This window comes from Schistocerca cancellata, chromosome 2 (assembly GCF_023864275.1).
Source record: "Schistocerca cancellata isolate TAMUIC-IGC-003103 chromosome 2, iqSchCanc2.1, whole genome shotgun sequence".
Classification (NCBI taxonomy): Eukaryota; Metazoa; Arthropoda; class Insecta; order Orthoptera; family Acrididae; genus Schistocerca; species Schistocerca cancellata.
Genome location: NC_064627.1, coordinates 393,116,697 through 393,131,477, shown reverse-complemented (window position 1 = coordinate 393,131,477; position 14,781 = coordinate 393,116,697). Strand labels below are relative to the sequence as shown.

At 36.9% G+C, this 14,781-nt stretch overlaps 1 protein-coding gene across 1 annotated transcript in view; it reads right to left on the bottom strand.

The window, feature by feature from the left end:
• Positions 1-541: 541 nt before the first annotated feature.
• LOC126161805 (nuclear cap-binding protein subunit 2) overlaps positions 542-14,781 on the bottom strand; it is a 45,825-nt gene continuing 31,585 nt past the window's right edge. The window contains exons 2-4 of the mRNA XM_049917896.1: positions 8,208-8,389; positions 7,727-7,865; positions 542-913 (exon numbers count right to left, since the gene is read on the bottom strand). Coding sequence (XP_049773853.1) covers positions 797-913; positions 7,727-7,865; positions 8,208-8,389 — 438 coding nt within the window. The 3' untranslated portion in view covers positions 542-796. The remainder of the gene's footprint in view (positions 914-7,726; positions 7,866-8,207; positions 8,390-14,781) is intronic.

Genomic DNA, 14,781 nt, shown 5'->3' with positions numbered 1-14,781 from the left:
AGCACTCACAAAGCCTTTAAAGCAAACTGCAGAAAATCTAAATGAGGAGAGTCAGATCAGGGGTTTGAATAAGGGCCTCGAGCACAGCTATTCCACCAACTTAATCAGTATCCCGGTTCGGTCCCAGCTGCCAGAGATGGAGGTCATGTGCATTTCCTTTTCTGAAGAAGGTTTTGGACAAAAGCTAAATGTGTAACAATCTTTTCATTACGCCTGTCTGCAACTCATGTCATTATTACAGCCAGTAGCAATCTACCCTTATCCTTATATTGTTAAGCAGTACCTTGTTTGTTAAAGAATATAGCAATTGCTGGCTTCATTTTCACAAACGAACAAACACATTTGCCGAACATAACTGTTTTACAGTGTTTTAAAACATGACTAGACAAGATACAGTACACAGTAACAATACTTGTTTTTTATTTGGGTAAAGCTGAATTACTGGCATCAGAGTCTACGACACTACACACTTTTTTCTATATGAATCAAATATGAGCTCCACAACAAGTGCTGAGAAAATCTGGCAATATTTCCTGCCAACTTTTATTTACACTATTTATGAACAGGAAGCACAAAGGAAATAATTTTAGGAAAACAAATGAAATATGTATATTTAAATTATGTTGTACAAAGTAGTCAAAATACTGATGCAAATCTGCTTACAGTAAGAGCACTCAGTGGTCCAGTTAGATCATTTTGTGATGCAGCTGAAAGTCCTTTTACATTCTCAGTACACATCACTAAATTCTCACAAAATTATCTTTGTTCCCTACACTTGAACAAGAAATTTCATATTTTACCGCGCAAAAACATTTACATCTTGTACTGGTGTTGACATGGATGTCTTTTGCTGTATTATCTTCCCGTAACCACCACGTCCACCATCATAATCTGTACGGTATTCGTCTCGCACCTGCAGAAAGAAAGGTATAAGAACATTTACAAATTTTCTCAACATAGAAGAAAAATCTATTAACTATTTCCACTGGCTCTAATTCACACCAGTACCGAACAGTTTCCAACACAAGTAACAACAACTACAACTGATTATTAGTTTATGCTTCACTGATCTAGCAGATAGGCATGTATGGATTACAGGGCAAAGACACAATGACAAAGCCCATATATAACTTTAGGCTGTTAAGCTGAACCGGGTGTCTTCTATAATCTTCTGCAGTACATTAACTATTTCATTATAAAAACAATAAAGAGTGTGACACATTAGACACATGCGAGACTACAAATCCAAAGGTCCAGGTTTTGAATCCCAGCTGGCCAAAGGTTTTCTTTTTTCTACTGCCACTTGTCATATTTGACAATGATTTATTAATATGAAAGACACCAAGTCACCCCTGGTTTGCAGCTCACCATAATCTACAGACCTCCCTAAAACTAGCTGTGTTAGTTAGTTCAAAGGCCAGCAGAAGGCAAAGGAATACTACTCCAAGAGAACTGTACCTAGTAAAACAGTGGAATGCTCAAATCAATCTTCAGGTTGTGGACAACATTACTTATTAAACAATTGAATGAACCCTGTACTAAAATCCAGTCATGATGTGCAGATGTGTACCATCCTTTACTGAGACATGATGTTGACTAAAATCTGAAAACAGTTTGGACCACAGTTCTGGAATAATAAACTATGGTATTATGACATGAGAACATCAACAAACCTCTGTAATAGGAAACAATCTTCAATCAATTTTAGGACAATCCAGATGAAATGGAATAATTCTGAATCCAATAGCATGGCTTACTTGAGAAACTTTGAATAATAAAGTGGAACACTACATAGAGAACACTTGTTCTTAACCAAACAAATGAAAAGTTAATAAAAAAGTGAATACTGAAATGTCAACTACATCAACAACTTTGCAATTGGTTAATATTATGAAACCAAAGCAGAATGAATGCAACATATCTGAGCGAAGCTAAAATGTGTTTAAATACAAGAAGATGTGGCAAATCTCCAGTTTTCAAGGAAAGTACTTCAATTACTATATGCAATATATGATTATTGTCATATATAAGGTTTTACCTCTGGTATATTTATGCCTACCCATATCCTCTTTTATGAAACATTTCACCTGTTACATGTTTCTTGTCCCCCTTGAAATATTCAGGGTGGGCAAAAACAACCTGGTAAGGTCAAACCAGGTTAGGGGATGTCACATGGAGTGGTCACAAAAGTCTCTTGTTGGTTAACAATGAATTTGCTTTAAAATTTCCATTGCTATCAAATGGGCAGTTTTGAATTTTCTTGTCCTGGCATATTAGTTTTACATTATGTCATCAATTCTGCTGGCCATTGCATCTCTAACCATTCTGGTAGCTTAACTGGTTGATAACTTACTGATTTCGGAGTTTTTATGCCTACTCCTGTACCAAATAGCCAGTTTCACTAGTTGTGTCAATAATTCATATTCTCAGTAAATATTCTAGTTGTTGTTCTCAAATGCTGTAGTGTACCTTACTTGCAATTTCCTTTCTACTATTCTAGTTTCCATGTGTAGTGGGCTGCTGAGGTGTACGCGTGGTTGTTTTGGTTTTAATCATTTTTCCCCCTTAATGCTGCGGAACATGTATTTAGGTCTCTTATTTATGAGTATTGTTCTTATAGAATTCAAAACCGCCATTTCTTGATCATCTACAAGGTTGGCTCTATCTGTTGTTACTGTAACCTTGCAGTTGGCAAGGTATTCTCAAGTAGTCTTTCGAGAAATTAGTATTCTTACACATATAGCAGTTTCTGGTTGTGAGATGACTTTCCTGTCACTTAAAAGCTGAATAACAGTCTTTGCTATTTTGTTATCATTCGGTGTGAGGTGACAAGTGTCAGCAAATAGTTGGGCAGATGGTACATGGTAGCTATTATTCTAGTAATAATGTCCTGCACTTAAGTGTCTCATCATGTCATGATTTGGGTGCATTATTCTTGCTTTCTCTTATTTATCTAAAAACTGTAACTGCCTTTTTCTCCAATGTATTTTTTGATTTTAAGTGAACCAGAATTCAGTCAAGTCTGGTTTTTACCAAAGGAAACCACATTTCCTATATATACTGTGTTTTGCCCATTAGAATGACTGGACATTCCATTGTTCATATTCAAGAGCTTTTTGTGCAATAAACCTAATCATGTACCAACATTAATTTGAAATTGTGCTGGTAATTATTCTTTTCATTCATGCATCAGATATTAAAAAATGTTTCCGACACTCAGAACATCTGTGAAATATAGGAGCACATCCCTTCTTACTGTTCTCAAAACCATAATACTGAAAGTCTACTTTAACAGTTTTTCTTTTTAAAGTTACGTGTGTCAAAACTGCACACTGCTGAAAGAGGAACATATTTGAACATTATCAGCAATTTCACTTGCAACAGTTTTAAACAATCACATTCATTTATTTCAGGAGGTACACTGAGAAGTCCAATTAAGTTGTCAGCAAATACTGCCCAGCCATTCACCAAAACTCTTTCTGGAGACCATGTTAATGAATGTAATGGTCATTTTCATCTGCCCGCTGGTGATAGTTGTAGGGATTAAATACTGTGCCTTTCTTAAAAAATAGTCTCATCCATAAAGATGATAAAGTAGAGGTAATTCTAGGTCAATTCAATGTAAAACAGTAACATTTTTAACTTAACCATCTCAGATTTCTTTCAAATTTGGCACATTCAATGATCCAGATAAGAGATGGAAAACTAGCAGTTTTCAGAGGTATAGGACAATAGTCAAGCAAGTTACAGGTCTGCAAAGTTAGGAAATTGCATGAAAGTTACATGCATCTGTTTCAGCAGAAATGACTGTGATTATGGTTCTAATCTAGATACAGCTAAGAAACTTGTATAACTGAAAAGCTAATCATGAAAGGCTTACACTGAAATAAAACATGACAAGTTTCTAAGAATTTTCGCACTGAAGGTCACTGACCTTAATCTTTGACCTTCAATATCTCAGAACACTTCATCTTCAAAGTCTTTGAGGGAAAAAATACTGTATTGTTATAAGATTCTACTGTAAACATTGTAAATATCAAGACGGCACACCCAAGGCATTATATCTAAAAATTTATTTTGTCCACATCACTACAATAATAAAATGCAGTAAGCAATTACATGTCTGGTTTTTCCAGAGCAACAGACAATAGCAGTCACTATTATTCTGACGAACTGGTGAACATTTTTTTTTCCTTCTGTAAAAAGCCAATCAGAGAAACTTTTATTTCAATCAATATTCATTAGTTTGTGTGCAGTGTACATGTGATGTAAAGTAGTGTTCAGTAACAGTTTGTAAAAAATTGGATTTCAAGTCCAAATTGTATTGCTGCAATTTGTGTAAAGATGAAGGTTCTGCAAGTACTAAGAATTTGAGGAGTATTCAAGAGTGGATGGCAAACAAGTGTCCCAATGTACTGCTACATGGAAAAAATTTGCAGCAAATGCAGAAAGCAAATATCGCAAAACCCAGAAGCCCCAGCAGGTGTTGCTTCATCTGTTTTACGTACTTCCAGAAAAAATGTTAAGTGGTGAAGAACCTGCATTGGATCTGGCACTGGATTCTTTAAATACACTTATGTGTACAACTGCAAAAAGAAGAGCATGGAAGGGGGGGGGGGGGGGGATCGAGAAAGGCAAAACATAGCTCAGCTGAAAGGCAAGTTTCACAATACAGACTGCATATGTGACAAAACACAAAATTTAATAGTACTTCCAAAGAGCTTGAGTATAAGAAAAACCATGAAAAAATTTTCCTTTTAGACATCAAGGTATGAAGACTGACCGAAACAATTAGTAACAGATCATAGTACATATTAGTGACACTAAATCCAAAGCCAGTTAAGACATTGTGTGGAAAAACCACTCATCATGTGCATGATTTTTACTGTGATCATAAAGCCACATGATACCAGGAAGAAAAGACTATGTACCTGCGGAAGAAAACAGAATTACATTACATAATCAGAAGCAGCTAGTGTTGCACGATCTTAGGAATTGTATGCATATTTCAAAGACATGTATCCAGATGTACATAGTGGAGTTTCAAAATTTTGAGAGTTGCAGCCAAAGCACTGTACTCTTGCCTACGCCTTTAACAAAATGCAATCCTACAATTCAAACAAACTTCTTACAGCTCCTACCACACTCATTTATCTTCCAGCAGGATGAACTCAAAGTAAGCAAATATCTTATTTGTGATTTTGTAGAGAATTATTGCTTCAGCATTCTGGACAAAGTTGAGGGATTTCATTGGAATGATTCTCATGTTACTCTTCATCTACTTGTAGCTGAATTATTCCTTCACCTTTCAGAATGAAGTACAGGTATTTCATTGGAACGATTCTCGGGTTACAATCCAGCCATTTGTAGCTTACTACAGAGGTGCAGACACAAATTAAACACACCATATGTCATATGTGGAAATATCTGTCTTCAGCATGATAAAGTGGGTGTACAGCAATTCTTTCCAGCACAATTTTATCAATTTCTTAGTATGTCACTTTCCAATCCCAAAACACATTTATTACTTTTAAAATGGATGTGCTGTCCAGTATAAAAACAGAAAGAATTTAATGAATCTGTCCTACCATTAGGAAGATACTGATGTTACAGCAGAACAGCCTCCCCCCCCCCCCCCCCCTACAGCACATGACAAAGAACCTTATGATGGGGTTGCAGGGACTGCAATGAGATTAGCCACATTGCCAGCCTGAAGCAACCTCAAGAAACTGGTAATTCATTTTGACACCACAACATTTGCTCCAGTGGTGCAAAAGGTGTATTTCTTCATGTGTCTTTGCTTATATATTGGCTACCCATCATGATAAAGAGATTGCCAAATTGAAACAATGTTTCAAGAATACAAGTACAATTCCAGGTAAACCTAGTGTAATTTCTATTAACAAAGGTATACTAAAACCAATAAACATTATGCTTCTTTAGTGAACAGGAAAGAGTCAATGATTGATTTGGTGAATGAAACACTGTTAGCAGACATACATGGATTTGTTGCCTGTGAGTATAACACTCATTGGTGGGTTGCATATGTCTTACAAACTTATAAAGAAACAGATGACAAGCAGGCCTGCTTTTTGCATCCAAACAGACCATGAACATCTCCACCATTTGAATTTTCTGCCAAACCAGACAACTAGGTTATCTGAAAATGTGACATTCTCACAAGACTGGATCCAGACCCACAAACTTGGACATACACTCTGCCTGTATCAGATCTGATGAATATTAACAATATAGTTGGAGACTTGTGAAATGAGGTGCAACCACTTTTTATTGAAGCTACACTGTAAGTGATTTATAATATCAGTGCAACAATAGGCATAATATTTTTGTAGAACAATACTTGTGGATTGTATTTTTTACTAATTTGTGTTTCATATGTATGTGCTACTCTACGCATTTTGATAGTGTACTGATTCTGAAAAATTTTTGGGAGTGATGCCTTTGGTGTGCCATCTTCATAATCACCATTTTATAGTAGCATACTGGAGCAGTAAAACATTTTTTTTTAATTGAATGTGGAGAATTTTGAGATACTGAATGTCAAAAGTTAAGGTCAGTGACCTAGAAAGTGAAAACTTTTAGAAACTCGTCGTGTTGCATATCAATGTAATGTTCTTCACTAGCTTCTCAATGATACAAGTTTCACTGTTGTGTCTGGATTACAACCAGAATTACAATCATTTCTGTTGAGACAGACATGTACATTTCACACAATTTCTAAACTTTGCAGACCTGTAACTTTCTTCACAATTGTCACATACCTCTGTAAATTTGTAGTTTTCCATCTCTTATCTGGATCGTGGATGCATCAAATTTGAAAGAAATCTGAATGAGTCAGGTTAAGTGATGCATTGAATTGACATGGAATTACCTGTAGGTAAAAGTCGCATTGCTGGGATGCTGGCACTGCCTTAGGCATATAAATTGGCTCACCTTAGACAATCTGCTTTCAAAGATTGGACCTTCTACACATAGTGACAATGTAAATATTTTCCTTTGTGATATTCAAAGCAAGCAAATAAGTGACAGAGCTCGTGCTCTGTAGATGGTTGAAGGAATTTTTCCAAAATGTTCTTCTTCAACTTCCAGAGTCCTCTCCATTCTTCCTCATCCTGTATTACCTTTATAAGTGCAAAAATGCACTTTCTGTTGTTTGGAAATGTTCAGCATACCACCTTCTCGTGCCCTCAGTACTTTTCCTCTTGCTCCATAAGCAATGTGAATATCATCCAAATTGTTTGTGGTTCTGTTCATGGTGACTACAACATGATACAGCACATGGCAACATGTACTGAGAGAGAGAGAGAGAGAGAGAGAGAGAGAGAGAGAGAGAGAGAGAGAGAGAGAAGACTTGACTTAGAGGGGCACACTTAAAGCAGAAAATAGGAGATAAGGGTTATGAGATATGGTATGAGGAAGACTTTGGCAGTTGACGTAACATAATGACAAAGTTAAGATAATAACTAATTCTGGAAACATTACATACAAGGAAGCTTTCTTTTTTTAAATCACAGGCCACCTAAAATTAGCAAAAGCAATAGACATCTTTAAACAACAGATTTAACAATAGATCATGCACATCAATGACAATCCTACACTTATTTCTCCCATATAATCCACTATCACCCTGAAAAAGTGGTAGTTTATGCTGCTTCTTACTGGTAAATATACTAAAAGGAGATTATAGTACCAGTCACTGACTTACCTGCCCTCCAGTCTTTCCTCTACCATACTGACGTCCTTCAACAAAGCCTGCATCCCAATCGGTACGAATGATACGGTCATCAAGGCGTGTACCATTAATGTATCTCATACAACCTTCAGCATCAACACGACAATAGTATCTGAGATCGTCAAGGAAACAGAAATCAAGCTATGTTTACACACAGTACCATATCTGACATGTTACTTGACTGAAGAAAAGCAAAAATGATACGTGGCTCTCGCTTTATTTTATAATTTTGATGAATTCAAAACAAAAATTTGTCAACTGTTATTTTGTTTTCTCACAATTATGACACACAATGTTAACAATCACATACTGTGCTGAAATGTACTTTTTGACCACAAACTGATACAAGAAAAGAAATCAAGACAGCATTACATTCAAACTTCCTCAACAACTATAAATGAAAAAATTTGTGTAACGTTTGCAAATGTTTCATACTTGTTACTCAAAAGGATACTCAACGAAACAAAATCCACATGGTGTTTTCTTATACTTGTCAAGACCCATAATAATTCTTTTCACATCCCCACATTTTGAGAATAGCTCATATATTTGTTCTTCAGTGGTGTAGAAAGAAAGATTACCAACATAAAGAGTTGATGATGTCCGTAGAAGTCTTTCCTGCTCACCTCTTGAGCCCTGAAATAATGACAAGAGGGAATATGTAACACAAAAGATAAAGTAATTAATTTTAACCTCATATAAATATCTAAAACAAGAAAATCTGTTGACACATATCTAGAAATTAATGTTTAGTTTCATTTCTTTTTACTTAAAGTTTAGCTCTAAACTAAAAAATCAGCAAAAATAAAGATAAGTAAGTAAAACATGACACACATAAGCATGTTTTTTGCTCGAGTATCCTGTCGTTTTTGGAAACCCAGAATCTACTCTGTAGGAATCAACATGGATTCCGGAAACAGCGATCGTGTGAGACCCAACTCGCTTTATTTGTTCATGAGACCGGAAAATATTAGATACAGGCTCCCAGGTAGATGCTATTTTCCTTGACTTCTGGAAGGCGTTCGATACAGTTCCGCACTGTCGCCTGATAAACAAAGTAAGAGCCTACGGAATATCAGACCTGCTGTGTGGCTGGATTGAAGAGTTTTTAGCAAACAGAACACAGCATGTTGTTATCAATGGAGAGACGTCTACAGACGTTAAAGTAACCTCTGCCATGCCACAGGGGAGTGTTATGGGACCATTGCTTTTCACAATATATATAAATGACCTAGTAGATAGTGTCGGAAGGTCCATGCGGCTTTTTGCGGATGATGCTGTAGTATACAGAGAAGTTGCAGCATTAGAAAATTGTAGCGAAATGCAGGAAGATCTGCAGCGGATAGGCACTTGGTGCAGGGAGTGGCAACTGACCCTTAACATAGACAAATGTAATGTATTGCGAATACATAGAAAGAAGGATCATTTTTTGTATGATTATATGATAGCGGAACAAACACTGGTAGCAGTTACTTCTGTAAAATATCTGGGAGTATGCATGCGGAACGATTTGAAGTGGAATGATCATATAAAATTAATTGTTGGTAAGGCGGGTACCGGTTGAGATTCATTGGGAGAGTCCTTAGAAAATGTAGTCCACCAACAAAGGAGGTGGCTTACAAAACACTCGTTCGACCTATACTGGAGTATTGCTCATCAGTGTGGGATCCGTACCAGATCGGGTTGACAGAGAAGATAGAGAAGATCCAAAGAAGAGCGACGCGTTTCGTCACAGGGTTATTTGGTAACCGTGATAGTGTTACGGAGATGTTTAGCAAACTCAAGTGGCAGACTCTGCAAGAGAGGCGCTCTGCATTGCGGTGTAGCTTGCTCGCCAGGTTTCGAGAGGGTGCATTTCTGGATGAGGTATCGAATACATTGCTTCCCCCTACTTATTTGTCCCGAGGAGATCACGAATGTAAAATTAGAGAGATTCGAGCGCGCACATGGCTTTCAGACAGTCGTTCTTCCCGCGAACCATACGCGACTGGAACAGAAAAGGGAGGTTATGACAGTGGCATGTAAAGTGCCCTCCGCCACACACCGTTGGGTGGCTTGCGGAGTATAAATGTAGATGTAGATGTAAAAGCAAATGTGTAACTCACTGACATGTAAGTGGCATGCAGCTCAATGTGTATGTCTGCCTTTCATTTGAGATGGTATAAGTTTGAAAATAACTTTATGTGATGGCACACATTTACAATAACACTGACTACGTGCTTGCAGTGATACTGCCACAACAGTGTAGCAATTAATGTCAAAAGAAGAGGAGTGACAGATGATGGACACAAGGAAGGAAGGAAGGAAGATTGGGTTTAACATCCCATCAATGTCAAGGTCAAAAGAGATATAGTACAAGCTCGTATGGTGTCAAGGATAGGGAAGGAAACTGGTAGTGTCCTTTCAAAGGAAATATCCTGGCATCTGCTTGAAGTGATTTACAGAAATCATGGAAAACCTAAATCTGGATGGCCGGACATGGGTTTGAACTGTCATCCTCCCAAATGGACAGATGAGAGCATATGTGAGTGCTACCTTATGAAACCATTCCTTTTTTATCTGGAAACCAATAACTGTAACTGTAGCATACCTGCAGGTAGAAATAATGTATTTCTAGCCATTAAAGTGGCCTTATTTTTACATACCATCGTATCTCGGCCAAGCTTTTGCTATTTAAAGTTCAGTGAACAGAGTTTATGACATAAAATTCCTTTTTGATTTCAAGCAGCACATACATTCATTCAAATTTTTTGGCTTATTCAGCACACCTGTCAACCCATCTTGATATTTTTACAGGTGTTCCAGATCAACCCACACTACTGGTATGTCATTGTAGGTCACAAATCTGTTTGAATAAAATAACATGTGACCAAGGCTCTGTGTGACATTCACAGTTTATTTAAACATCAAGATCACCAGTCTCATTCAAAGGTTAAAGTGACCTTATTTCATAAACACACAACTTTGGACCTATTTTTTGCCAGCACCATTATAGAAAGAGTGCACACATGTGAAACCCAATCACAACTGTGATTCAGGATAGAGCTGCACTTAGAGGTCATAGGAGAAACATCCAAATCCACCACCTACAGAGAATAGACACAGTCATCTTGATGATGATGATGAACTTCAATTAATGGGGAAAACCATTACCCATTACCAACATAGCATAGAAATTTTTTCAATAATAATAAGAGTCTTCCCAATAAAATATTTTCTTGTGAATAGTCACAGTTCCTGCTAAACACACAAAATTACCATTTTGGCTGTTCTATAAGTATCTTACACTGTGTAGTTAGTAATGACAAAAATAACCCACACATCCAAATCACCTACGCCCCCTCCAGCCAGATTTATTTTGAATATATTTACACCAAGACACTGAGCTCATTAAAAGTACAGTGAGTTATTGAGTGGTGAATTAAACACATCAAGGCCACACAACACAATTGAGAATGTATACAACTTCAAGGCTCACGAGCATACACACACGGGGGGAAAAACACCCACACGACACACCAAGGTCTGCAAGTGCCAGTCACTTTTCCATACCCATATAAAAATCACAACATGCTCAGATCACACATCAGCTAATAATGGAGTAGATGTTTCACTAATATGTCTGAAATCTGTGACAGGTCATTCAACAACAGGTGAACCAGTTTTAGAAGTGGCTTATGTGTCTACCATTTCCAAATCTTATAAAATTTTATGGGATGGTTGCATAATGTCTTGGGTGGATACGCACAAAGTTTCAGCTCAGTATATCCTTTACACACACACACACGCACACACACACACACACACACACACACACACACAAAGTACCATCTTCGGGTAACTTTTATAAAAGGCAATCTTAACTTAAAAGCCCTGTCTTTATATACCAAAATAAGTTTTTGTGCTAAATAAGAATATATTAATGATTAGTTTTTTTTAATTCATCTGGTGACAGGTGTGCCACTTCAAAAACTGCAGAAAATTTAGTATGCAAGTTGAATTACTAATTTTTAACCAGCCATAAATCACAGTTTTATGGATGGATTTTGTATAATCATCTGTTCTGTCAAAGCACAAGGGGTGATCATAAGGTAATGAGAATTTCTGATTTTCTTAAGGGATCTTTATTTATTCATCAACATCAACTTTCTGCCCTTCAAAGCAATCCCCCTCACGTATAAAACACTTGTGCCAGTGCTTTTTCCAATCTTGAAAGCACTTCTGGAACTCACATTCCGCTATGGTGTTAGCTGCTTCAGTGATCCTGTTTTTATCCCATCAGTGGTGACAAAATGACATCCTTTCATAGTTTTCTGCAGCCCTAAGAACAGAAACAAGCCATAGTGGGGCATGTCGGTGAATTCGGTGGGCTGAGGCAACATAACGGTTTTGTTTTTCCCAAAAAATCATGTACAAACATTGAGGTGTGAGAGGGAGCACTATCGAGAAGCAATTTCCATGAAAGGGACTGGTACAATTCTAGCCATTTTCTGCAGATTGCTTCATGTCAAAGATGCGTAACTCCCGGGTAAAATTCCTTATGGATCATATGACAATAAGGCAGGAACCCACAATACATTATCCCATTGTAATCAAAGAAATTAGTGACAAGAACCTTCACATGTGATCAAACTTGTCAATTTTTTCTCAGTCTCGATTTTTCATGCAACTTGCCTCGGAGTGCTTCGGTTTCAACATCATTCCCATGTACCCATGTTTCTTCTTTAGAAGTTCTGGATTGTTGACTACTTTATTCAAGATTCCTGAGCAAAGCATACAATTTTGGAACTAACTTTGCTGCTACACATTTCATGCAAAAAAGTGCTGGCTTGAGCCAAAGGACATGCCAACTTAATTAACAACCCCTCTGGTGGTGATTTGATAGATTCACTTTCTTTACTTCTCCACATCATCATAATCAGTAATTGATGTGCTAGGATATTCAGATTGGTCGTCATCTTCAAACACCTTCTCAACCCTCTTTGAAACATTTTTTTGTCTTACTCATAGCAGATTTGCAAAAGCTATAGTCAACAGTTTCAATGCAGTGCAGCACTTTATTGCATTTTTCAAGCAAAATTTAATGCAAATTCTTCGATCTATCTTTCCTCAAAGTAAAAATTTGCCTATCACTCAAAAGCACATATAACCTTTTTGACTGTCAACAATAAACTAAATATTCAAAGCAGCTGTGAATGCGAACATACGTCAGGAACATATGTATGAACAAAGATTTATAAAAAATTGAAAATCAGATGTATGAAGCATGTGAAATTAAAAAATTTCCGTAACTTTTTGATCACACCTCGTATATGCCCCTGCAAAATTGATGAAAACCTTTTGTGAAATCAAATTCCAGTTGTACATTTTTTAATCTTTTTTATACTCTTAAATGAGTATTCTTTAAACTTTAGGCAGTATATAGTTTAATTTCAGACCTGTGTCTGCTTGTGGGTGTAAATATCACTCAAATATACTAGTTTCCATACTCAAAGTTATTACTTTCCATACACAAAGAAGGAAGATTAAGGTTTAATGTCTCTTCAGACACTGAAGTCATTACAGATGAAAACCATTCTTAGAATGCTTCAAGGATAGGGTACAAAATTGTCCATGCTTTTCCGAAGGAACCATCCTGGCATTTGCCTGGATTGACTTAGGGAAATTATGGGAAACCTGGATGGCCAGATGCGGATTTGTACTACTGTCCTCCCGAAAGCAAGTTCAGTGTGCTAATTAGTGCACCACCTCATTTGGCTTTTGAGACAATGTATAAGCCAATATGTGACATTAACAAATAAAAAGCAAGAAAAATCAGGTAGATCTGCTTCTACGTCCATAAAAACATCAAGCAATAAAACAAATGAAAATCCTTGCCAACTTATGGATGAAATTACCCCAAAAGTTTTGTAAATTACTAAACTCTTTTTGCAATATCATTAAATTGTTAAAATATTGCCGAAATGTTTTTATACCACCATTGAAGGAATACATATTTTCCATGAATTGTCAGTTGCCCTCTGGTTTTTATCTTATTATAAGCTTGCTTTTAGAAAGCTTTATGACTGAACTTGTTTGTTTTCTTTCTCGTTTTGTGAAATGTACCAAGAACTTCCTGGTACTTGTTTCCTCTGGTGCTCAAGTTGGCATTGGCTGTCCTAAGACTGCATCATTTTACTATATTAAGAGTTAGCTAAAGCCACCAAAACAAATGTCATTGTTGGACAAATTACTTTTAAAACCCAGATCTGGACTTGACTCTAGAGAATGTGACCAAATTTACGCATAATGCCGGCTTCTGATAAAATTTCAATTTCTGTAAAATACCTGGTGTAATCCATTTGGGGAAAACAAACATAATGTAAAGGAGAATTTATAGCCAACTGACATTTCTCGTGTTGACAAGATGAAACTGTTAACTAATACTGCTTTCACGTCTGGCTGGAAACTTTGCCCCAAATGCAGGCAAAAATTGATCATAAACAGCGACAGTCTCAGGATGAGTAATAATCAATGTCTACTGATTGCGTGGATTTAGTTGATGCTTGCTACACAGTTATTACTCCACTAGCATCTCCTGGACATTTGCCTTTAAATCTTCAATGAATTAGCAGACTGACACCAAGGCTACAGCACCAGCTGCTGATGTGAGTTCCTTCACTGATGTTGTGGGAACCCAAATGATGAGGCAATATCAGAAATTTAAGGATACGGGCATTTTAGTTGTTTAATTTCTCATGGCTAGGGTCAGGGTGTATACGACCCGGGACAACCGGGAATTCCGGGAAAAACCCGGGAATTTTTTCATCCGGGAGAAAACCGGGAAAAACCCGGGAATTTTTCGGAATTCCGGGAATTTTTCATTGTTTTAGCTTTCAGTTACGTTTTTGTAGTTTTGACTGCAGAATTGATTCTCTAGCAAAGAATGTTATTGTATCCTGCTACTGGAGAATGATACTGCAGCAATAAAATATAAACGAGAGGGAAAAAAATAAAACTGTAGTGGCAAAGGAAATGTGCATTTTACG